At 42.2% G+C, this 25553-nt stretch overlaps 2 protein-coding genes across 4 annotated transcripts; one reads left to right on the forward strand and one right to left on the reverse strand.

Annotated features, from left to right (window-relative positions):
* Nucleotides 1-1952: 1952 nt before the first annotated feature.
* Nucleotides 1953-7644, reverse strand: golt1ba (golgi transport 1Ba). 2 transcript variants are annotated; one of them, XM_075472556.1, is made up of 6 exons: nucleotides 7486-7644; nucleotides 6916-7007; nucleotides 6252-6430; nucleotides 4714-4795; nucleotides 4243-4277; nucleotides 1953-2603 (listed from the first exon to the last, which is right to left on the reverse strand). In XM_075472556.1, the coding sequence occupies exons 1-5, from the start codon at nucleotides 7508-7510 to the stop codon at nucleotides 4269-4271; spliced, it is 387 nt and encodes a 128-aa protein (XP_075328671.1). In that variant the 5' UTR covers nucleotides 7511-7644; the 3' UTR covers nucleotides 1953-2603; nucleotides 4243-4268. The 2 variants fall into 2 exon arrangements, with proteins under 2 accessions (XP_075328671.1, XP_075328670.1); XM_075472555.1 differs by lacking the exon at nucleotides 4243-4277.
* Nucleotides 7645-8066: 422 nt separating this feature from the next.
* On the forward strand, nucleotides 8067-25315 carry recql (RecQ helicase-like). Of its 2 annotated transcripts, XM_075472016.1 has the most exons (16): nucleotides 8067-8224; nucleotides 8938-9015; nucleotides 12072-12308; nucleotides 12445-12624; nucleotides 12788-12894; nucleotides 13071-13269; nucleotides 13512-13678; nucleotides 15033-15114; nucleotides 15282-15430; nucleotides 16379-16496; nucleotides 16586-16724; nucleotides 16853-16944; nucleotides 18618-18834; nucleotides 20582-20711; nucleotides 22145-22293; nucleotides 23642-23732. In XM_075472016.1, exons 2-15 carry the CDS (start codon nucleotides 8991-8993, stop codon nucleotides 22247-22249), a joined length of 1947 nt encoding a protein of 648 aa, XP_075328131.1. In that variant the 5' UTR covers nucleotides 8067-8224; nucleotides 8938-8990; the 3' UTR covers nucleotides 22250-22293; nucleotides 23642-23732. The 2 variants fall into 2 exon arrangements, with proteins under 2 accessions (XP_075328131.1, XP_075328130.1); XM_075472015.1 differs by lacking the exon at nucleotides 22145-22293 and having other exon boundaries at nucleotides 23642-25315.
* Nucleotides 25316-25553: the final 238 nt, after the last annotated feature.

The raw sequence follows: 25553 nt of genomic DNA on the forward strand, positions 1-25553 counted from the left end.
TCATACAGCTTCATGTCAAAAGAGGCGAACCATCCCTTTAAGACAGATGGATGACATCCAAAAGCGGAGTGTTTGCTGGGTTAAATGTTGGAAAGGGTTCATGCAGCGTGGGACCAGAGGAAGGGATGACCTGAATAAATGACCAGATTTAAAAAAACAAACAACAAAAAAAAAAACAGGATGGCACACACAAAGCATGTGTCGTTACACGATGGTGGAATGACCTACCGAGTGCCACAAGAACAGGGATGCCCCCGTCTATCTTCAAGAAACTCTTGAAGACCCAGCTCTTCAGAGAGCATCTCCTATCCGAGCACTTACCCTGTCCTTCCCTACCCCCTCTGCTGCACTTTAGCTTTCTGTACTTCCCTCTATGCCTGCACTCCATCTCTACACAGTCACCCCTGTCACCTCCAATAGAGTCTGACTAATGGTTTCCTTTCTACACTGGAAAAAAATCAAAGTCTTACCATGTATTTTTGTCTCATTTCTAGTCAAAATATCTCATTACACTTAATATAAGACACAACTGCCTAACAAGCACTATTTCAGCCAGATATAGGGACTTGTTTGAAGACAATACATCTGGAATATCTTGTTAAATGAAAAAGTCTTGAAATCAAATTGTTTTGAGTCACATATCATATGAAACAAGCTTTTTTTTTTTTAAATTTGAAGAGGTTTTTAAGCTAATTTCAAGATCACTTTTATCTCAAAAGTCCCAAATATCACATCTTATTTCAAGAAATCTTGACAAGCCAATTTTCACTAGTTCCATTGGCAGATTTTTTTGCTTATTTCAAGCAGAAAGTTCTCGTATTTGTTGTTTTTTTCAACTTATTTTTGGAGGGGCATTTTTTCCAGCGTACGTAGCTCATTGTTAGCTGTAATGTTATATCCTCATTTGTAAGTCTCTAAATGCATAAACATAGACATAAAGCAGTGCCTTGTTTTCATTGTTTTACTGCAATAAAACTAAAATGTGCATTAAAACCACTGACAGAAGCATATCATACTTATTCAGTTTTCCAACTTCCATGCGAACACGTTTAAATTCATTTCGAGGTGCCACTAAATCAACGTGTGGACACGTCGGCTGGAGATAAGCTGATGAGACGCCAACGTCGCCATCATTTCTTGCATCGTGCCGGCCAAATGCAGCTCATCTGGACTTTCTGTGAGAGCTTAATGATGAATATAGTGACTGCTGTTTTCAAGTCAATGATTTTGAAAGGACTTGAAAACAGGAAAGAGTCTGACTCACAGTAGATCTTAAGCAGCTACAGTTTGAGAGAAGTCAGATGATCATCAGAGGCTCTGCTCTCAGGGCAAAAAAAAATTAAAAAAATCTGTCGGGATATTTCTGTCAGAGCTAAACTTGGGTCTGAATGTCTACAAGATATTGTTGTCTGTTATAATATATGTGATGCAGCATCAAAGTTATTTCCCAGAAAAGATTGTCCTAAACAACAGGATTGGTATCCCATGATGCTTTACTGCATTGTGTCTGAGCTCGCTTCCATAGAGCAGATCACCATTTAATACTAACAGAGCAAACCATTAAAAGCTTTAGATTTATATGGCATTACAAATATTTTGATCAGTTTAAGTGAACATTTGAGGGATTAATTCAGCATGTTAGTCGCTGTGTTCTCACATTAGAAACCATCACATTGTGCTTCCTCAGATATTTTGTTTAACAGAGGCAGAATTTGACACCTGACTGGGTTTTTTAAAAAAAAAAAGTCACTCGGCCGGCTCCCTGCTGATCTTCTGATAGAGTTGTTTATCGCAAAGCTCTTAGCACCCGATTCAGCGGCATCCTGAAGTAGCTGACACCACTTTCCGTGACCCGACTAAAATAGGACACACATTTTATAGTTTGGGTGGAAAAATAATAAATACTTGTGTGCTCCCATAGCACCTCACCATAAATGAAGTCAAGTCACTGATCACTTAAAAAATAATTTATACTGAAGCATTTCTAGCAAACCATAACCAGAGATGACATGTGACAAAGGAAATACCACGATAGGTGTACATGATGCTCAAATAGCTGCGAGACAGAAGTAAACTAAGTGTCGTAGAACAGCTACAAAGAGACAAAATGCTGAACTTTGTCCAAATAAAGTTAAAGCACAGGCACAGCAATGTAACATGGCAAACGGAGGGCCCACTTCCTATCCCGGTGGAGGGTGGGCACTCGTGTCTGTTAGTTCCAACAAACGAAAATGGTCGCGTAGACAGAGTCGATAGGCCTCGATGAGTCCTCCATCCTTCATTTTCATGCAGGATGCAGTCAACAGTGAAGGGAAGGGATCAATAGCATCAGAAATATTTATTGTAGAGACCTTAGTAAGTCCATCCTTTAGAGACAGACGGGTAATGCAACACTGATGGACCTTTGAGTGGCGCAGCAGACCAGAGACAGCACAGATGGTACAAAAACAGTCTTTGCCTGCTGGAGGGGGGAATATCGGAACATTTAACCACCGCCTGAAAGCAGCGCCATGGGACATTAATAAAAAAACCTGCTGGACTATCCTGGGTACAAAAAGTCACTGTTATACCATGGTGTTGCTCTCGCCCACTCTGTCGGCGTACTGAAAAAGAAGAGAGAAGAAAAGCATCAGCTGGTTGTGGCTCAGCCTCCGGGTGTTGATCATGATGGACATACGGATGTGGGAGCTTTCATTCACATACAAAGAGTTACTGTGGTTAAACTGGACTGAGCTGATTGGATGTTACTCAGCGGCGTGTCTGGAGGAAGCGTGCACGACTGGAGGAGACGCACCACAGGGAACAGCATTATGGGCATTTTCTTTTTCTTTTTTTTTTTTTTTTGTTCCTTTTAAATTTTTGGGGCTTTTTATGCCTTTATTGTATAGGACAGTGGAGAGAGACAGGGAGCAGGGGGCAGAGAGAGGGGGAATAACACGCAGCACAGGGCCGTCCGATGCAGGATTCGAACCGGGGCCAGCTGCAGTGAGGACTATAGCCTCTGTACATGGGGCGCCTGTTGTACACACTACGCCACAGACCGCCCCATTTTCTAAAATTTTAAGTTTTTTTAAGCAATTCTATTGCAACATATACACTTAATGGCATTCTGACATTTTGTTTCAGCTCCCAACGCATCTGTGGTGTGTGCCCTGAAAGTCAATTAATGAGGACAAAAGTGACAAAAGACAACCTGCTAAAGAAATTGAAACACAGTTCAGAATTCAGATGAGAACTTGACTCTCTAACCATGGACATGAATGGCAACACTGAACCTGCCATCATTTCTTTAAAGGGATAGTTCGCCTCTTTTGACATGAAGCTGTATGACATCCCATATTAGCAATATCATTTATGAACATTGACTTACCCCCTGCTGCATCCTGTGAGCCGAGTTCCAGCCGAGTTTTGGCGTTGACGAAGGTAGTCCGGCTAGTTGGCTGGGGTCCCGAAAATAAAGCGTCTTGCTTCTCAAAACAATATGCGTTCAAAAGAGTAATACATTTGCATCACAAAATCGTTAGCCAGAAAAAGTCGGACCTCACATCGCTTGGCGCTATTTTCTCTCCCTTCGTATCACTACGGGCTGTGTAAACTGTGCAGACCGAAGTGCAGACCGAGCAGTAAACACCGTAACAGGTGCGGCTATCGCTAGGTGGCTGAACGCATTGATATGAAGGGAGAGAAAATAGCGCCAAGCGATTGTGAGGTCTGACTTTTTCTGGATGAACGATGCAAATGTATTACTCTTTTGAATGCATATTGTTTTGAGAAGCAAAACGCTTTATTTTTGTGGCCCCAGCCAACCAGTCGGACTACCTTTGTCAACACCAAAACGAGGCTGGAACTCGGCTCACAGGACGCAGCAGGGGGTAAGTCAATGTTCATAAATTATATTGCTAATATGGGATGTCATACAGCTTCATGTCAAAAGAGGCGAACTATCCCTTTAAGCTGCACAGGTTTTATTTTTACTGTGGTTTTTCTCACGTTGACATTCGACAAAGAGGTTCTGAAACACAACCAGAGCCAGGAACAAACCACTGACAAAAATTTGGTTGGATCGTTGACATTATTTGGCGCTATATAAATAAAAAATTAATTGAATTGAATTCATGTCCATAATGAGTGTATTCAAACTTCCAACTGGAGCTGCATGCGTTTCCTTTCTGTGATGAGACGTTCTCTGATTGTCAAGCTTGAGATGTGTTAGCATGCGCGGGAAAATCGGCAGCGACTGACCACTACTGCTGATTGTCCTCAGAGCCTTACGAAGGCTTTAAAACAATACAAAAAAAAAAAAAAAAAAGACAGAGACATTTTCACCTCAACACAGACACAGTCAGAGCATATTCATTAACCACACAACTGAGATATGCGTACTATGCCTCGTATGTGTTCAATTCTGGAGCTGGAGACCAGCTGACCCTGACACCATTTACATCTTAAAAATTGCTTCCCTCCTTCCTGAGTTTTTGTTCCTGTCCGTTTCATCTGTAGCTACGTCCCACTTAGCGGGCTGAAAGTGGGAAACCAGCCCTTGTCAACTGACCCTGTTGTGTTAATAACCTGCCTGTGAAGTGAAAGGCAGGGTAACCATTGGATCTGTTGTGGTTGAGGTGTTGGAACTGGATGATTAATGAACAAGAAAAAGAGCCATGCTGCGTATCAACGTAGCAGACGGATCTGCAGGGCTGCTGCAACGATACTCACTGCACTGATGAAAGGCAGGTTGAGGATGGAGCCTAGTACTGGTATTCTTCTGATGAAGCCTACAACCACTGGGAAGAAGCCCCTGCGTACGGTGACAGTGTGACAGAGGAGGACAAAGACAGGAGAAGATAATTGGAAAACAAAGTGTGAACACGCTCAGCAATGGGCCGCAGGGTGGTTAGCACTGTCCCTGCAGCTCCCATCACTACTGCACTGAACATGAAAGATGCGGCAAACACAGGAATCAGAAAAACTTCTGACTTCTTCGGGTGATTCACAGCAACTGGCGCTGTGAATCACCCGAAGAAGTCATCAACCAGAAACCAACAAATCATAGCCGACTGAGTGCTTTAAACCCAGTCTCTCTCCTCCTCATGGCTACATAGAAAGCAACTACGATATGCAGTTTGACATCATGTAGATGCGCCAGGCCACGCCCACGCCCTTTGAGGTTTGAAAAAGTTTCCCCATGAATTTGTTCCCCCATGTCTTAAGAGTAACCTGGCCAAGTTTGAAGCTTGTAGCATTAAATCTGTAGGAGGAGTTCGATCAAATGCGAGGTGTGGAAAAAAAAAAAAGACGTTTCCAACCACCAGCAGGTGGCGCTATAGGAAGATGTCACTATAACAATATGTACGCGTTCAGGCTGGGTCCAGCATTCAGCGTATGAAGTTTGGGACAGATTGGATAATGTATGTGGGAGTTATAAGCGACTTCATTTTTTTGTGTTGAGTGACGGCGAGTCATCAAACTTTGAGGCGTCGCCACGGCCACGGCCTTTACGTTTTGAAAAAGTTGCCCAATGATTCCCCCCCCCCCCATCTCTTAAGAGTAACCTGGCCAAGTTTGAAGTCTGTAGCATTAAATCTGTAGGACGAGTTCGATCATATGCAAGGCGTGGAATCGGGCAAAAATGGCACGAAAACGCACTTTCCATCCAAAATGGCCGCCTTCCTGTGGACGTGGGACCATGGCGGCAAGAGACTTTTTTGTGCATCTGGGCATGATGAATGAGTGTACCAAATTTTGTCGTCCGACACGAAACTAACCCCAGTGCGGGGACCATTTTTAAGCATCGTAGGGGGCGCTACAGAGTCAATGAGCGACTCCCAAAAATATAAAGTTTAGATTCTTTCATGTCGTCGACTGGCACATGGCGCTCGCAAAATTTCAAGAGTTTTCGAGCACCTTTTGCAAAGAATAAGACGGAATAATAAGAAACCTTACAGATACAACTGCGGCTCAAGAGCTCAGTTTTCAACTGGAAATAACAGAAGACAGCAATGTTTTATGTGCTCTTTAGTGGCAGTTTATGTGAAATTTAACTTAACAAAAAAGGTTAATCAATCAGGTTTCCTATGTAGGTTTATGGACCTAAAGAGGACTTTAGCTCTAAAGCTGAGGCCCAGCTTCAGTACATTCAACATAAATTCTCACCCTGACATTCTGATTCGCCAAAAACTAAATTTCATAGCATATGAGGATTCACATCAACGTTCAATCGGCCGCCACTGATTTCCAGCTCGACTTCCTCATACCTGAACAAGAGGAAAAAGCCATAGACCTCCAGCACGACTCCAACGATAGGCCAGCCGATCAGCACCACAAGCACTCCTCCGAGGAAGAAGCTGGTGGCCTTCATCTTGTGCTTCTGAAAGAAGAAGCGAAAAGTCCTCTCCAGCCCGATGACGAAGGAGAGTCCAGCGACAAACAAGATCTGCGGTGAAAACAGTGGGTGGTGTGGGGTTAAAGAGAGATCCAATATAGTAAAAAACACAAACCCTTAAGCTCAGGGGTGAAAGGACTGTATTTATCTACATCTCATCTTATCTTCATCTAGGATGACTAACTGATGGATGATATCATTGTGACACAAATCTGTGGGGAAGAGATGCCATTCTTCTCTGTTAAAACATCCTGTTAAATATCATGTTTAGGTGAGATCACATGGTGGGTCTTAAAGAATCACGTTATGAGATGTCTTAAGTTCGAATCTTTTCTGGCTATGAACTGAATGATGCAGCTGTTTAAACACAAAGAGCCTGCATGGTCTGAGAGAAATGTGGGACATAGAGCATTATTGAGCCGGATTGTAAGACTATTTTTTTTACATAAATGCATCAGTGTAATCAGCATGGAGGAAATTACAGGTGCAAAAAACTCGCAGCTTTACTCGTTGCCATCACTTTAATCAATACTCACATTTCCAATAGCCAGAAGTGCCTTGTCAAAGAACAGGATCATCCCAAAGAAAAGGAAAAACACGCCGAAACCCGTTAATCCCATTCCAATCTCTGCAGGAGACACACGCACGCGCACGCACACGCACACACGCACGCGCACACACGCACACACACACACACACACACACACACACACACACACACACACACACACACACACACGTCAGTCATTTCCCTGTGTATGTCATTGTGTTCTACGATAAACTGTAGAGATAAACTTGCTTTTAAAGTATGAATCACACTCCCAGAGTGCCTCCGTTGTTCACTCTCATTTTACAAAAAGCTTAAAAAGTTGTTGTTGCAACCTGTATCAAATTGCGATAACTGACAGTCACAGGCTAAATTCTAACAAGGTAAGCGGTCAGAGTAAATTATTATATAATATACAGGATCATTTAAGAAATAAATGAAAGCTAACTCTGCTAACACTGGATGTTAACCGCTAGTTAGCAGGAGCTGCAGCTCAGTGAAACCGGTCAGTCAGAGACAGCAGCGACCTACAGACACAGTCTAACAACGAAGGTCTTACTTTGGGAGTCCGTCAGCGAAATCATCTTGTTATGTTGCGACTGGAGATCCAACAGAGACGAATTATTAAATTATGCCGAAGCTTTAAAGGTTCTAAGGATAATTTGGATGACAGCTGCCACAACATCAGCAGCCACGTCTTCCGGAAACACACCTTCTCCGCGTGTCATCTTCCGGAACAGAGCACCAAGTTACATTCAACGCAGCAACGCTTTCATTGCGCTTGCCATTTTCAGTAGGACTAAAATTCGTCATTTATCACGACAACTGGCTTTGAAACAAACCCACTGAACATACATATAAAATATATTTTATCAAAACAACAAATACTAACTGTCTTAAAAACTTCACAATACGCTGCTAAATACATTTCTTGAACGCATCAAATGCAGCTGAGAGAAATATTTTATACCCTGTGAAAGGTCTGTAAGGCAGCCATTACTTTCACCCGTAACAAGACGGTGTTTTTGTTTCAAAGCAGACGTTACATGTTATGTGTTTTACACTAAATGTATAAAATTGATTTTTAAATTACACCAAATTAGCCTGTTTCCATGATCTGTGATATTCCTTTAGCAGGGGGATGGAATTTGCAGACAGCCTGGTAGATAAAATAAAGGGCGAAGAGATTTCACTAATACACTCGTTACTCTTTATTTCCCGACTTTCCCCGGTGCGGTCCGTCAACTCTGGAGGCACTTCTCTATAGCAACGTTGAAGTGGATTCATCAACAAAAAGGGTCAGTGGAGGGAGGAGCAGAAATGTTACTTTCCTTTAAAAAAAAAAAAAAAAGAGTATTAAGTTAGACATTTCATCTAACTTGGCCCACAATAGGAAGGGGAAGTTTTCCCGTGAAGCATAGCTTAGCTCATGTTAGCTAGAGAAAGTGGAGTTGGATAAAATACTCATCAGCAGCTAAAGGCTAGTTAGCGGTAATAATCAGCTCTTGCTGTTAACGGAAACAGGTGCAAATATCCTGCAAATTAGCTTTTGTTAAAAATATGGCCAAGTGTGCCCTGGTTGTCTTTGAGGCGAAGTTAGTTTAAGGTTTAATGTTACTGGAACAGAAAAGAAGGGTGACATTTTGTACCTTAGAGACAATCTGGTGTACCAAATAAGTAGAGAAAACCTGAACTGTCGTAGTTTTCCTGTTCATTTGTGGAGGAAGTGGGTGTTATAGAAAATTACACCATGACTGAATTCTATTATTCTTACCGGTTTAGATGGAACTGCTGTAATATGTAACTGAACATTAGAGTTTTTGGTGTAACACAAGCAGAAACTTGTGAATTGCAAAAGGTCAGTGAATACCGAGCACACAGACAGCTGTAGTGGAGGCAGACCTGCTAAGGTGTATATACTTGGCATATGAATTCCTCTGTATTAAAGAACCAGAAGAGGAGTTTGTCTTTTGCCATACTGAAAGTAATGGCATTTTTTTCTGTCATACAGAGAAACACACTGTGGGAGATCGGCTTCTCTCTGAGCAAACCATTCAGCAGAACATGGATGTTGGTGGTGGAACTAATGGTGAGTATTTCAGTCACTCAAACCTTGCGTGCATTTTATGGGCAAAGCTTAAATTAAAGCCCATGTAGCAGAACCCTGCTGAGATGTTCACAGGCTGGTCCTGCAGTTGTGTTGTATTGGAGAGAAATCCGAATGCAGAAAACACTGCCACACCTTCGCAGGGATGATGGGTGTAAAGACAAGAAAGGAGCTCATAAGCTGTAGAGGTGTGATCCACAGAGGACTCTGATCTAAGCAGGTGTGAGACATGAGTCCACTGAGAGAACTTGCTGCACGCTTTGCCCTTTTAAAATGATGTTAATGCACCATACTAACATCAAATAGAAATTTCAACTTTGTGTGTTTGTGTAAAGAGAAACACTCAGCTTTTATCACGAGTCGCTCCAGAAAGTAATTAAATCAAATTTATTTGTATAGCACATTTCATGTACAAAACAATTCAAAGCGCTTTACATAAAATAAAAGCATTGCAGCAGGGAGTGTAAGAAGCATTAAAAATACATAAAATAAAATGAATAGAAACAAATAAAATAATTTAAATTTAATTTAAAAACAAGCAACAGTCCAGATAAGTTAAAAGATAGCGTGCAGATTTCATGCATTGACACGTGAGAAAAGAAATGTTTTTAACCTGGATTTAAAAATGTCTCCATTTGGTGAAAGTTTAATGTCCACTGGCAGTTTGTTCCACTTGTTGGCAGCATAACAGCTAAATGCTGCTTCTCCATGTTTAGTCTGGACTCTGGACTGAACCAGCTGACCTGAGTCCTTGGATCTAAGAGCTCTGCTGGGTTTATATTCTCTGAACACATCACAGATGTATTTTGGGCCTAAACCCTTCTGGGATTTGTAAACCATCAGCAGGCTTTTAAAATCTATTCTGTGACTGACTGGAAGCCAGTGTAAAGATTTTAAAACTGGTGTGATGTGTTCAGATCTCTTAGTCCGGGTTAAAACTCGAGCAGCAGCGTTCTGGATGAGCTGCAGATGTTTAATGCTCTTTTTGGGAAGTCCAGTTAAAAGAGCATTACAGTAATCGAGTCTACTGGAGATGGATGCATGGATAGAACTCATGGATGAGTTTGGATGAACTTGGTCAGTGATCGTAAGGTCCCGGGTCTCAAGATATTTACCAACGCTGACCCTCTTCTCTTTGCTACCAAACAGAATGATCTCAGTTTTGTCTTCATTTAATTGTAGAAAATTCTCTCTCATCCAGGTGTTTACTTCCTCCAGACACTGACACTGTACGTCTGCTGGGCTGCAGTGACAGAGACACATAAAGTTGTGTATCGTCTGCAGACACCGTCTGCATCTGTGGAGTCCTTTTGTGGCTTTGTGTACTGTGCTTTTGACTAAACTTGCCTTTCAATGACCCAATCATGAATTGGCCCTCTGAGCTGTCTGTCTCTCCATTCATGCCGAGTAACAAAGCAGTAAGAACCTTGTTCAGGGAGCTGATAAAGCTTTGGAGGTTTTCTTCATAGATATGAGCACTGTCCAGTAAGCCAACCAGCGTAGTAGTTCTCCAACAATCGAGTGTTTATGGTAGTGTGCCTGGAACCCACTCAGAGTGAAAGGACAATGGCAGCTTGTTTGGAAATATTTAAAGGGTTCTCGAGGCGAGAGGAAGAGATTTGCTGGCCTGAAGAGAAAGTAACTGAACTCTTTTGGCAGCATTCACGGCATCTGGCAAACAGCAGGCACTGCTCACCATTTGCAGATATTGTGCCTATAGTAAAACACGGGGATGGTGGCATCATGCTGTGGGAGTCTATCGCAGATGATGTTGGTGGAGTTGTAGAACATGAATTGGCTGCAAATAGAACAAATGACAACTGAAGTGTATCTGGGATGCAAAAACATGGTGCATCAGTTCGTCCCCATACCAAGGACCAAATACTCTAATGCAGTGCTGTTGGTTATCCTACTTGAAAAGTAAATGAACAAGAGTTTGTATCTTTTTTTAATGCATTTGACAGTTTAATTATTATATCACAGGTATGTCTCTTCTTTGCGTCTCCAGAAGCACTGTTTTTTTTTTTATCATTGTTTTATGTTAGACTTAAAGGGATAGTTTGCCTCTTTTGACATGAAGCTGTATGATATCCCATATTAGTAATATCATTTATGAACATTGACTTACCCCCTGCTGCGTCCTATGAGCCGAGTTCCAGCCTCGTTTTGGCGTTGACGAAGGTAGTCCGGCTAGTTGGCTGGGGTCCCGAAAATAAAGCGTCTTGCTTCTCAAAACAATATGCGTTCAAAAGAGTAATACATTTGCATCACAAAATCGTCCCTCCAGAAAAAGTCAGACCTCACAATCGCTTGGCGCTATTTCTCTCTCCCTTCGTATCACTACGGGCTGTGTAAACTGTGCAGACCAAAGTGCAGACCGAGCAGTAAACACCGTAGCAGGTGCGGCTATCGCTAGCTGGCTGAACGCATTGATATGAAGGGAGAGAAAATAGCGCCAAGCGATTGTGAGGTCTGACTTTTTCTGGCTAACGATTTTGTGATGCAAATGTATTACTCTTTTGAACGCATGTTGTTTTGAGAAGCAAGACGCTTTACTTTCGGGACCCTAGCCAACTAGCCGGACTACCTTCGTCAACGCCAAAACGAGGCTGGAACTCGGCTCATAGGACGCAGCAGGGGGGTAAGAAAATGTTCATAAATGATATTGCTAATATGGGATGGGAATGAGATCCTTCCCCAAGAGGAGGAGTTCAAGTATCTCGGGGTCTTGTTCACGAGTGAGGGACGAATGGAACAGGAGATTGACAGGCGGATCGGTGCGGCGTCTGCAGTGATGCGGGCTCTGCACCGGCCCGTCGTGGTGAAGAAGGAGCTGAGCCAGAAGGCCAAGCTCTCGATTTACCGCTCAATCTATGTTCCTACCCTCACCTATGGTCACGAGCTGTGGGTAGTGACCGAAAGAACGAGATCGCGAATACAAGTGGCCGAAATGAGTTTCGATTATGTTTCCTCTCCTCTGAAATCAACTCGGATCCCTTATTTCAGTCCGCTGACCCTTCGCTGGTGTTTCTGTCCAGATGTGCAGGCAGAGCTCGACTCGGTGGAGACTGAGCTGGAGCTGGTGGAGCTGCAGCTCGCAGAGCTCCTGGAAAAGCAGACTGAGCTGACTGCTAGGAAGAATGCGCTGCTGGAGCAGCTGGAGGATGCCTGCAATGCCGCACATCCATCATCCTCTTCATCCTCAGCTTCCTCAAAGTCATCAGGGGCTAAGTCGGTAATGAGCAAGGAGGAGATGCAGCGCTATGATGGGACAGGTACGGGACAGCCATGGCTACGCAGCTAGTTGTTGAAATGAAGCCTAACTCTGCATTAAATGAGTCATTTTTGGATTCCGGTTTGCTGTCATGCACAAAACTGGAATAAGGCCTGTCATCGACCTCCCTCTGGTAGATTTTCTGTGGTCCAGAGAGGTGGAGCAGCACCTGAAGGACTCATTCCAGCTCTCCAAGTTCAGACCGCTGCAGCTGAGAGCTATCAACCTCACCCTGGCAGGAAGGGATCTGTTCCTGGTGATGCCTACGGGAAGAGGAAAGAGTCTCTGCTACCAGCTGCCTGCAGTCTACTCCAAGGGTACGGTGAATCCCACAAAACCCTGCTCTCCCCATGTTGAATACTGTCACATCTCACCAACAATAGATCGACATTGATATGACATAAATGAATCTGTGCAAACTTTTCACTGGTACTGTACACACTTTCTAGACTCAGCTGTGCTCCTATAATCATGTGCCAGGTTTCACACTAGTTGTCACACCCCTCGTGTCTCTGATGGAGGACCAGGTCATGTACCTGAAGTCCATTGACGTGTCGGCAGTCATGCTGAATGCGTCCAGCAGCAAGGTAATAACTGGCAGCCATTTTTCTCTTAGTAATACAAATGGAGCTAAAGAAAAGCTAAAGCTACAGAACAATAAAAGTTCTAAAGCTCTGCAAGTGTCCACTGTTGTAGTCAACTGAGAGGGAAAAAAAGAAGAAAAAAAAGAACCTAATTTTTCTTTTGTTTTCCACAATAACAGGAGCATGCAAAGGCAGTCTTGGCTGGAATGACGGATCCAAAGGCTCCCCACAAGCTGGTTTATGTAACTCCTGAGAAGATTGCCAAGAGCAAGCTGCTAATGTCTCGTCTGGAGAAAGCCTACAAAGCAGACCTGCTCAGTCGCATAGCTGTGGATGAGGTGCACTGCTGCAGCCAGTGGGGACATGACTTCCGACCAGGTGGGGGTTACCAAATGTAGATGTCAGATCGGATCCCTCTTAAGTTGTCCCCCAACCAATAATGTGTTTTTGTTCCTTTTAAACAAACACTAGAATGTTTGAGCCTCACTGTTTTTCAGTTATGTATGTGCTGAGTTTGAGACCGAGTGCACTATTTGAATCCAACACTGTTGTTTGCTTTAATACACGTTTTTGCGGAAGAAGTAAAGGTCATCGGACTGATCTGTGTGTATTTGGTGCAGATTATAAGCTCCTGGGCATCCTGAAGAGGCAGTTCCCCAAAGTCCCTTTGCTCGGCCTCACAGCCACAGCAACCAGCAGTGTCCTCAAGGACTGTGAGAAGATCCTATGTGTGACACAGCCAATCACACTCACTGCCTCTTTTAATCGAACCAGTCTCTATTACGAGGTAACCATGGCCACTGCACTCACACACCTGCCTTTCAGCCACCTGCTTCATACAGAAATACATACTGAATGTCTTTGTTTTATGTTATAGGCATATGCTCAGTGAACACCTGTCACAGTATTTCAGCTCCACTGCACTGCTCCAAACCTACTTGCATGACATTGAAGTTAAAAGATGCAATGATATTTGATTTGTGTGAGCCATTTGCTGTATCTACCTGTGACTGATTGTTTTTTTTTTTTTTTTTTTTTATCTGCTGGCATTTAACTTAAAGGGATAGTTCGCCTCTTTTGACATGAAGCTGTATGACATCCCATAGCAATATCATTTATGAACATTGACTTACCCCCTGCTGCGTCCTGTGAGCCGAGTTCCAGCCTCGTTTTGGCGTTGATGAAAGTAGTCTGGCTAGTTGGCTGGGGCCACAAAAATAAAGAGTTTTGCTTCTCAAAACAATATGCGTTCAAAAGAGTAATACATTTGCGTCAAAATCGTTCACCAAAAAAAGTCAGACCTCAATGCGTTTAGCCACCTAGCGATAGCCGCACCTGTTACGGTGTTTACTGCTCGGTCTGCACTTCGGTCTGCACAGTTTACACAGCCCGCAGTGATACAAAGGTAGAGAGAAATAGCGCCAAGCGATTGTGAGGTCTGACTTTTTCTGGAGAACGATTTTGTGATGCAAATGTATTACTCTTTTGAACGCATATTGTTTTGAGAAGCAAGACGCTTTATTTTCGGGACCCTAGCAAACTAGCCGGACTACCTTCGTCAACACCAAAACTCAGCTGGAACTCGGCTCACAGGACGCAGCAGGGGGTAAGTCAATGTTCATAAATGATATTGCTAATATGGGAGGTCATTCAGCTTTATGTCAAAAGAGGTGAACTATCCCTTTAATAACAATTCAGTTTGCTGCTGAGTTGAGGTACAGAAAGGGGATCTAAACTATAACTCCTGAATGCACAATAAACCTTCACTCAACTGGGACTGATGCCCCTTGATTGCGCATCAGTGTCATGTGTTATATTTGTTCACACATGACACGGACTCAGCACCTAGTAGCAGGGTGTAAGATGCAGGTAGGTACGTCATACATGGAACGCCATAACCAAGTGGCAGGAATAGTGTATTAGTTAAGATCCTGTTGGACTTCCAGATCAGTCGACAAACTAGTGGTATTACTACTTTGGTAGATAACCCTAACACACTCTGAAGAAGGACGAGTGTGGAGTTTTTTTTTTTTTTGTTGTTGTTTTTTTAATATGCAAACGGATCATATATGTATACATATGTACATGTATTCACTGTACCTCTATAAACACTCACTGAAGCTGTGAAATGTTTTTTCCAGGTTCGCATTAAAGACTCCGACAACGATGCATCGATAAGTGATATTACCTCACTGATCAAGGCCAGATACAAGGACCAGTCAGGTACTTTGATATACAAGAAAATCCCAGAATAGAACACAAGCATACTTTATTGGATCATATTAAGGCCAACATTAATTATGTGGTCTTTAGTGATACCTGAAGAAAGGGTATGGATGCACATATTTGTACACGGAGCGATCACGCTGCATATGATGTGTGTGCCACAGGGATCGTGTATGTGTTCTCTCAAAAGGATGCGGAGTCTGTGGCAGCTGAACTCCAGAAAAGAGACATCCTGGCGTATCCCTACCACGGTAACATGGACCCTTCAGACAAGTCCCGGGTTCACCGCAAATGGAGCTCCAACAAAATCCAGGTACCGGGTTCAACACTCGGGTGTATGTTTTTAGAGGTTTTTGCTCAAGATTGGTATCTTCCCTTTGTGATTAATGAGATTATTTCAATGAGTTAAACCATTTCTGTTTAGTGTGAATACGTCGGTACAAAACGTAGGAATTACCACTTTATTATGACCAAAATCTGACCTTTTTGAAAAGCGATCATTATCACTCAGTGTCCAGGTCTTGTTTTATCTGAATAAACAGTTGGGTTTTCCTCTTGATTAATTGAATAGTTGTTTTACATAGGAATTTGCTGTGGGACATTTTCTCTAAGTCGCCTCTGCCAGCCCGCACTTCAAGAATCATCGAAGTTCAAAAGTACTCAAAAAATAGCTCTCCAGTTGTATCAGTGGTAGATGTAGAATCGAGTGACCAAGGTAAGAGCAGGGTGCACTTATTTAGCCAATATCACAAATATAGGCCAAACATGCAGGGAATCAAGTTGACTGACTTGGTATCTCGGGGCTCTGCTTTTTATTACCAAAGGGGCTTCTCTTTATCACTTCCCCCTTGGTTTGATCTCTTTGTTTGCTGGCGATGACCTCGTACACCATTACAAATCAACCCTTGTATTGATCATGAGTGTCTGCTCCCTCAGGACCCACCATCTTCATTCGCATGGTGTTAATAGGTGTCTCTATCTTATCCTCCATAGTTATCCTTGAGAGTACACCCAGTATTTTCAAAAATACCAAAAAGAACCGCCCAGCCCAAGAGGATGCGCATAAAAGAATACATGCGTCTCTAGGGTTCATTCCCAACAGATTGATAAATTCCCCGTAAAGTATGTGAAGTAAGCCCAAAATGTGCTTTAAGCCCGGTGTTGTTTAAAACAGCCTTTTTTCAGTTAATCAGGTTAAAAATGGAGTTATTAGTTGTCATATTTCAGCATGTTACAGTTCATTGGTGTGTTTGTTCTTCAGGTGGTGGTAGCCACAGTGGCGTTCGGCATGGGCATTGACAAACCTGATGTGAGATTCGTTATCCACCACACCATCAGCAAATCCATCGAGAACTACTACCAAGAGAGTGGACGCGCAGGTGCGTGCAGCAAAACAGTTTTGTTTTTTTTTTAACATTTGTTGCAGGTATGCAGAATATAATCATTTTGGTCTGTCTTTTGTCTCGAGGCCGAGACGACCACCCGGCAGACTGCATCGTCTATTTTGGCTTTGCTGATATCTTCAGGATCAGCACCATGGTGGTAATGGAGAACGTTGGTCAGCAGAAGCTGCTGCAGATGGTTGAATACTGCCAGAATCTTGACAGGTAATTAAATTAGATTTAAAAAAAGATTAAAAAAAAGCTTAATTTATCCCAAAGGGAAATGATGTACTCTCATTGCTTTACACAACACATCCTGAATGCCTCTCGAGTCTCACATGTACTGTGTGAAGGTGTCGGCGCTCTCTCATGGCTGTTCACTTTGATGAGGTGTGGGACGATGAAGATTGTAACCAGATGTGTGATACTTGCCGCCATGCAAAAGGTTTGGATTCTGTACTGTGCCTCGCAAGGTATTCAACCCATCTGGCATTTTTGTTTCTACTTTATGTAGCCCCGTGGAAATAAGAGATTCTTAAAGGATTTGCATCATTTGAATCGCACAGAATTGGAAATGCAAAATATTTTTAATTGTGAAACATGCAAAGTATTCACCACTGCAAAGTTGGTACATGGTGGAGCCCACGAGCTGCTGCAGTCACAGCTGCTTTGACGCATCTTGCCAAAGTGCTCCATCTCCTGGATGGGTTCTGTTCAGCACTCTGTAAATCACACCACAGATCCACAGTCAGTCAGATTGAGATCTGGGTTCTCACTAGGCCATTCTAAGATATTCAATGTTGCTTTAGCAGTATGTTTACAGTATGTTACTTCACTGAGAGGATGGTGTTCTGTGAACTGCAAACAGGCTTTTTTGCTTTTATCCTGAAGCAATAATATTTTTTGACCACACTTCCATTAAAAACCATCTTTGTGCAGTCTAATGTGTTTACACGCAGTTCTGTGGACAGACACTTTAGAGTTCCTTTAGGGTTACATTTAGCCTCTTTGTTACACCTGGTTCATGGCTTTTTGTCGTGGTTTTGGAGGTTTTTTTTTTTTTATGGTGTGCTCTGTGTTATTTGAGATATTTTTGATTGCAGTTAAATCTGTAAAATAGGTTTCAAGAATGATTTTAAAATGGATCTTGCAACCAAAGAAAGTAATGGAAGAATTTTTGACATTGTCAGAAATTTAGGATGATCATCCTGTTGTGTGACTGATGTCATGACCTACATCTCCAAGTCAACCAATAGGAACATTGCACGGATATTAAATGTTGATCACTAGGACGCTGACACCATTGTGTAACAACCAAAACGGACCTAAAAACTTGTAGATGGAAGCTACCAAACTACCAAAACGTTACTTGTGGAATTCAGACCAAGAAGCAAATTTGGTTGAATCATGGTAGCAGAAAGCTTGACTGTTTGATTTAAAAAAAAAAAAAAAAAAAAAAAAGCCACAGCACGGAGAGATATAGTGGATTAATAGATTCTACGTGAGGAGCAAACCAGTGAACACATTGTTTAACCACAGTAAACAGAGCTGTGTTTTTTTTTTGTTTAAACTTTCAGCTCATAAAACTTTACATTACTGTGACAGGTGCGATCCATGCTGTTCATCATCGTACAGTCTGCACACATTAGTTGTGATGTTGTAGCCAAGATCATCAGTTATCTTTGCCACAGTGTGGCTCGCGGTGAACTTAGAAGACCGCTAAATTTGCAGTGTGCAGCAGCAGGTGTGGACATACTGAAGTCATGTGACACTCAGATTGCACACAGGTGAACTTAATTTGACTAATTATGTGACTTCAGGAGGTAATTGGCAGCTGCAAATCCTAATTTAGGGCTTCAAAGCAAAGGGGCTTAATACATTTGCATTTTTTTCTCTCAATTTGATCTCCCCAATAGGAAATACTTGGTGTAGACCGCTTCTATAAAACCCCCAAATGGGTCCATTTAATCTGCATGAGGAATCAAAACAGTAAAAATGCCATATCTGGTGATTACCTTTGCGTTGCACTCTGTGATAATTATTAGTGATAATAATAGTGTACCACGTAGGCCATTTTCTGAATTTAAGTTGCTGATCATCTGCTCCCTACCTCTCCAGGCTACACTAATGTGGACATAACTCAGTATGCCAAGGAGGTGGTGCAGATTGTGGAGCTGGCGACCTCCATGGATGAGAGACTGACACCACTGAAGCTGGTGGAGGCTTGGATGGGGAGAGGCCCCGCCAAGCGCAGGAAGATGATTCAGACCACAACGATGTCTCGGCCGCAGGTCGAAGCTGTGATAGTCCGCTTGCTTCTGCAGGGATACCTCAGGTGACTCGTTCTTTTTGTGTTTTTCAGTTTGCTGATATCTGCTGGTTGTTTCCAACTGGCACATTGTATGTCAGAAATGGGGCTGTGACGATACACTAATCTCACGATACGATATTCAGCCAACAATACAATTCGAAACGATTTGATACGATTCGATACACTTGCATCATTTTCTGGGGGAAAAAAAGGGACAGTGTGATTTGACATGAATTGTCGTCCAACCTTTTGAACCGGAAGGACAACACAGCCAGACAAACAGAAACAAATGAACATTTCACAAACGTGAGAGCTGTGCACTTTATAACATTTTTATTAACTAATTCATCACTGTTTTGTATAATGTGACCCCCTGGCAGTGTTTACCTTAATGTTCTGTGTTTTCACTAATTGTAACGTCAGACTTTTCAATAAAGTTTGCTTTAAAAAGTAAAAAATAAAAATCGATACTTGCGCCTAAAAAAAAAAAAAAAAAATCGATACTCGCGACTGGAAAAAAATCGATACTTTATCGGGAAACGAAATATCGATATATATCGCAGTATCGATAAAATTGCTCAGCCCTAGTCAGAAATACTAGAGACATGGTTCTTTTCCCCTAATGAGCCATGTTGATTATTACCACCAACTTAATGGCTGGATTATTGGGTAGAAGACCACTAATCAAGCAATTGTGCTTGTATGCGAAGTATTGAATGCTGATTGGATATCATTTTTCTTTTAATCAAATTGCATCTGCAGAAGTTATTTATGTTTTAATTAGAAGAAACATCATTTTAATTGTCTTAACACATTGTAGGAGGATATATATATTTAATCAGGGTCCAACTCGGAGCCAGACTGATGTAGATTAAGGAGGTGGTTCCATGAAAGGATATCTGAGACCTGTGTGTAGTCTGCCTATCTAATACTCTCCGATAGCCCATTTTATACTTTCATGGAGACATCTGTCTGCATCACCCTAAGCCCCTGCAGGTCATTTTTCTTTTCTTTAATTCTTTTTTGGATTTTTATGCCTTTATTAGATAGAAAAGTGTAGAGAGACAGGAAGCAGGGGGCAGAGAGAGGGGGAACAACACGCAGCAAAGGGCCGGCCGATGCGGGACTCGAAACCGGGGCCAGCTGCAGCGAGGACTATAGCCATAGTACCCATAGCACATGGGACGCCTGCTGTACCCACTACGCCACAGACGTTCAGTTGTTCTGAAAGCTAATGGTGCATATGCGCCTGAGGTGACGTTACATGTTAATTTAATGCTGATTGCTTGACAGTTAACTCGAGCTAGGAGGGACTGATAGCAACCAATTTATAAAAATTTACTATAAATGGCAAAGCAGCTCAGACAACAGCTGCACTGGACAATCTTACATTATTAAACACTTAGTTTGACTCCATCTTTGTGCACTTTAGGGCTGCTGCAAACAATTATTTTGGTAATCGATTATTTCGGCAATTAGTTGAATAATTGGATAAGAAATGCGTTTCTAATGCTAACTATTTAACATAGAATAATTTACATTTTGAAGGAGCTTTTACATTTTGCCTTTGACTTTAGGCTGGGCGATGTGGCTGTGTGTTTATTTATTTATATATATATTTATTTTTAGCTGAAATCCATATAAAGCTCAAAGTGGTACCCTGTGTCCTTTAGCAAACCGGCACAGGCCCATTTATCTGCTGCATTCAGAATCACTCTCATTTGCATTTGTCAATAAAAGCAGTTTGTTTGGTCTGTACGTGTTTATTCAGAGAGGATTTCAGCTTCACTCCATACACCACCTACTTCTATGTGAAACTGGGCCGCAAAGCTCCCCTGCTGAAGAACAAGACCCACGCACTCCACATGAAAATGTGGACAACACAGGCGGGACCTGCTGTGGTGAGTACATGCTGGCCACATGTCTCTGCCTGCAGGCTCACCAAAGAACATACTGAAATACAAACACTTTGAAATTTACTTTCATCCACTTGAGCCAGCCAAGGACTAGAGTCATCAATCTCAAGACCTTGCGTTCTTAAGAGTTAAAATCAGAATGGGATTTGGTATCGTCTGTCTTCAGCTCGAACTGGGTAATATCATTTTTTTAGACTGTCCTCTTTATAGTAAGTTTGGAGATTTAACTAATCCTCTTTTCTTCAACTTAATCAACTTAGAACTACCTAATTCGTATTTGATTTATTTAATACTCGAGGGTGTACTATGTATAAAAATTGTGATTATTATTGCCCAGCCCTTATCTACAACCCCTGTCAAAATATTATAGTTCTGATTTTTTTATTTTTATATATATATAAAAAAAGGGCTATATATCCATTGTCGGATCTCGTACTCTTCTCTCAGTTAACATTTTCTTCTGGATCTCTTGTGCTTGTGCTTAATTTATTATTTTCTTTAATCCTGTCTGTTCTCTTTGTGAAGTCTCTCTAACTAGTTTCTTCTTCCTCCACTGGCCAGTATGTCTTTCCTCTGTCATTTAAAAATGTTATTGCCTATCAAAATAGCCACCGAGGTAAGTGACAATTGAATTGTACAATTTTGTTGTTACTTTGTTGTATCTGTTGTACCTGCTGATCCACCCAGTGGTGACTTACAAAACAGTAATCCTCATCTCATGAACACATTTGCTGACTCTTATCATTAGTACTCTCTCTTGACTACATTTTTTTTTTGCAGTTTCTGTAGATCTCTCTGCTGCTCTTCTCAAATGTAGCATTGTGTAATTTTGCTACAGGGACCCGCACAGCTGTTTTTAATGAATTATGCAATGCTGACCAGTTCAGGTTCATGAATTATTTGGATTCTATTTGATATACCCAAACATTCTTTGCTTTTAATGGTTTGGGAGCTTCAGCATTGGGCTGCATAGTTAATAATTCAAAAGACAAAAGTTTTTAAATGGCTTTGAGGTTGAAAATTGATTGTTGATCGTCAAAGTTTGCTCGCTTTTAACTTTCTTTAAAATGACTTCAGTGGTTTTCGTGTAAGTTCGAAGCATGAGCTTTGCCAGCAAGTCAGATGTAATGATTGGCTCTTTCGATATTCTGAATCCTATTCTGTGAGTTGAAGCAGAGGATTTACTTCTGATAAATTCAGCAATGGTGGAGATAACTGCCGGTTTGATCGCTAGCCTTGCGTTTGCTGCGCTGAATGCAGATGAGTTGTTCCGAGATCCTCAGGAAGGAGACTGTGGTTTCCTCCGGGAAAAGATGGGTGGATGCTGTCACGTACAGCCCTGTCTCAGATTGTTTCCTTCCTTCACCCCATGTAGTTCTGACCTCTTTCAGGTAAAAGCTGTTGTTAATGACCTGCAGGCAAAAGCTGCAAGTGGCCAGGGCAAATCCAAAGAGCCAAAGAGGTCAGGTCAGAGCGCTGGAGACTCCCATGTGTCCAAGAAAGTCAAGACAGAGCTTTCCTAGCCCCCCCATCCAACCCCACCCCACCCAGAAGACAAGTCAGCAAAGTACAGTCAATCATTCTTTACTCTGTAAATAACTTCTGTTGGCATGACCCTTTCCACTCTTTTATTCTGTGCTTTAAGCTGAGTGTTGCAGGACGATGTAGCACTGAATCCATTTATTTTACATCGCGTTTAAAGCTTTATAATTTGTAAAATAATAAGCATGGCATCATATAATAAGTCTAAGTGACCGGTTTGGGTGATGAAAAGTAAACTAAGAGCGCCACAATCTCTTGTTGCTGGATTTAGTTGCCTTATTTATGTTAAAATCTTCCTGGTAAGTTAACAATGTTTACATAAAAAGCTGAACTATTTATTTGACTTTTTATCATAGAATGTTTACAGCTTTTGTGGAGAAGTTCAAACTCGACTACAAATAGATTACATTGCCCATTACATTATGACTTCTGTAGTGGTTTTTCAGGGCACAACCAAAATGAATATTGAATAAAAAAAAAAAATCATTTCTAAAGGCAAGTTAAGCAGCTAAAGGCTGATGTGAACATTACATCCACTGCTGTTTACAGCATTTAGATTTTCTTTTCGTTCCAATCTCAATTGCTGACTTATGTCGGTCTTTTTCTCTTTCTCTCTCGTCGCCAACTGAGATTAGAAAGAAATAAAAATATCAATCTTAATGTCTTCTTCTTTTGTTTGAACCAATTCTGGCCGTCAGTGGACATCCAGATTCAAACCAGTTAGTCTTTTCTGGAAAATTCTGGATGTCAGTGAATATCCACGAGTTGCCCTGTGTGAATATCTGTTCTGAGTCATTTATTGACCGATTCTTGCCATCAGCAGATGTTTAAAGCAGCTATTTTCTAATGACTTTTTATAAAATTAGATGGTCTGAAATGAGAAAAGTGGCCATCAAGGCAAGGCAATTTTATTTGTAGAGCACAATTTGTACACAAGGCAATTCAAAATGCAATCAGTAATCACTTAGTTTGCTGAATTTGACTGCACCATATTTGCATTTGGAAACTGAATTTGAACTTAAAGCGACAGCTCTGATAAATGCAGATGACTCCATCTGACTGACAGTAGCAGAATTTGATTTCTCACCCAAGCCCATCACTCAGCCCACGAGCAAGGAGCATGCTTCAACTGTCACTAACATTTCATCACATTCTAACTGGTCCTTTTCCACTCGCTGACAACATGGAGATGGAGGCCAAACACTTGTGCTTAGGCTACGAGTTGCTTTAGAAGGCCTGAAAGGGAACCCAACTGAGCGGGGTGGTTTTCTAGTCTTTGACTGATCAGACTCTTCGTCTGCACATCTCTGGGTGTTGATTTGGTGCCTCGCTTTTCTGCTGCTCCTCACTAACGCCGAGTTTCATGGTTACAGGACACGTCGGCTGTTACAGCCAGCGAGGAGGAGGTCACTGTGACCTTTGAGAGGAACAGCTGCCCCCCACCACCCAAACCGAAACCTTTTAAGGAACAGAGGAACCTGTCCAGGAAACGAGAGCTGAAGCCAGTTGGCCAGACAGACGGAGCAGAAACCCAGCTACCTGACGGATGTGGAGAGAAGGAGGAAGCTGTGGAGAGTCCGGTCATATCCCAACAGGAGGTGGAGGAGGATGTTGAAACTGACAGAGTATATAATGCGGGTATTGGTGACAATCAGAGAACACGGTCGCATCACAATAAACATTGTTCCAAAAACAAATCCTGCAGCTGTCAGAGGGTCAGGAGGAAACCCTGTTTTCATGCTGCTGCTGCAGCTGAGCACTCTCCATGCGACAGCCCCGCCCCCACTGTGGCCAGCTCTCCATCCCAGGCCTCCATCATCTCCGACACAGCAGCCGAGGAGCTCTGCGACCTCAGGAACTACTACAGCAAGCAGCTCCAAAGAATAAACTACGCTTCCCTGGAGCAGCTGCGGCAGCCTGCAGAGCCGGGGGTGCTGTGGTGCATCAGGGAGCCTCTGAGGAGCCTCCGCCTGCCCCGCAGGGGGACCATCGCTCAGAGCGCCCGCAGCCTGTGGACACGGGTCAGTGGCAGGAGGCAGCTGCTCCACCGCTGACCTTACGGTTACCGCTTCAATGTGTGTGCCGGTGCAGAAACACATGCTGCCATCCACCACGTCTGCACACAGATCTGAGATCTGTCACGGGATTTTTAACGGAATCATTTCAAAGTTCAGTTCTACAGATCAGCTCAGGTGGAAGTAATAGAGACATGTTTCCTATCTTTCGTCTGTAGTAGAGTGACTCCTGAAAGTTTAGCTCAAAATCATGGAACCTGGACAGTAGCCGACGTTCTTCCAGTTGATTTGAGGCTTGTGTTGGGTGTAAATGGATTTTAATTTTTTTTTTCTTCTTTCTGTATTTCTGCACAAAAGCTGAGCTTTACAGTGAAAACATGCAGAAGACAACTTTCCACAGAATTAAAGATGAAATTGAATAAATGGCTCGTACGAGCTTTGAGCCCCCTGGGGAGAGTTTTTGTAAGACTCCAGATGGTTTATTCATTATTCTTTTTTTATTTTTGGAAACAAAATCTTAAATGAAAACTTGATTGTAAGCCAGTTCCATCTTTACACTTGTCAGTGTGTCGAGAGATTGTGTTTGTTTTAAAAGCGGCTGGTTCTAACGGGGAAATAGAAGATTCAAGGAAACGTGCAGAGCAAGTTGATGTATCAAAGAATCAAAACTCCAGTCACAGTAGGAAATGATGAGAAAATACCTGATACCAGCAGGCCAAAATAAAAAAGAAGTTTGATCTCCTTATCTGAGGGCATTCATAGACCTGTTCTGGGAGAAAGCTATGTAGGTTTCCCCCACTGGAAAGACTGCAGTTTTCTAGTAAAAGATTGGTCTCAACCTGCCTGTGTGATTTTCTTTTATAGTGTAAATGATCATTTTAATGAGGTTTCACTTTGAGGGCTGCACAGTGGTGTGGTGGTTAGCACCATCGCCTCACAGCAAGTTTGATTCCCAGTTGTGGCCTTTCTCTGTGGAGTTTCCATGTTCTCCAGCTTCCTCCCAACTGTCCAAAAAACATGCCATGTCAGGTTAATTGGTGTCTCTAAATTGTCCTTAGGAGTGAGAGTGAGTGTGCATGGTTGAGTCTAAATATTCACTATAAAGGTTTTTGTTCTAAGGATCAGACTTTTTTTTTTTTTTTTTTTTTTTAAACAAGGATTATGTTGGAATTTGATTCCTGAACACTAATTAAACCAGCTCTGATTTAAAATCTTAGACCTGACATGTTTGATGTAAGCTGTTTATTTCCCTTTCTGAGAAAAAAAAAAC

Source organism: Odontesthes bonariensis, chromosome 8 (assembly GCF_027942865.1).
Source record: "Odontesthes bonariensis isolate fOdoBon6 chromosome 8, fOdoBon6.hap1, whole genome shotgun sequence".
NCBI classification, from domain to species: domain Eukaryota; kingdom Metazoa; phylum Chordata; class Actinopteri; order Atheriniformes; family Atherinopsidae; genus Odontesthes; species Odontesthes bonariensis.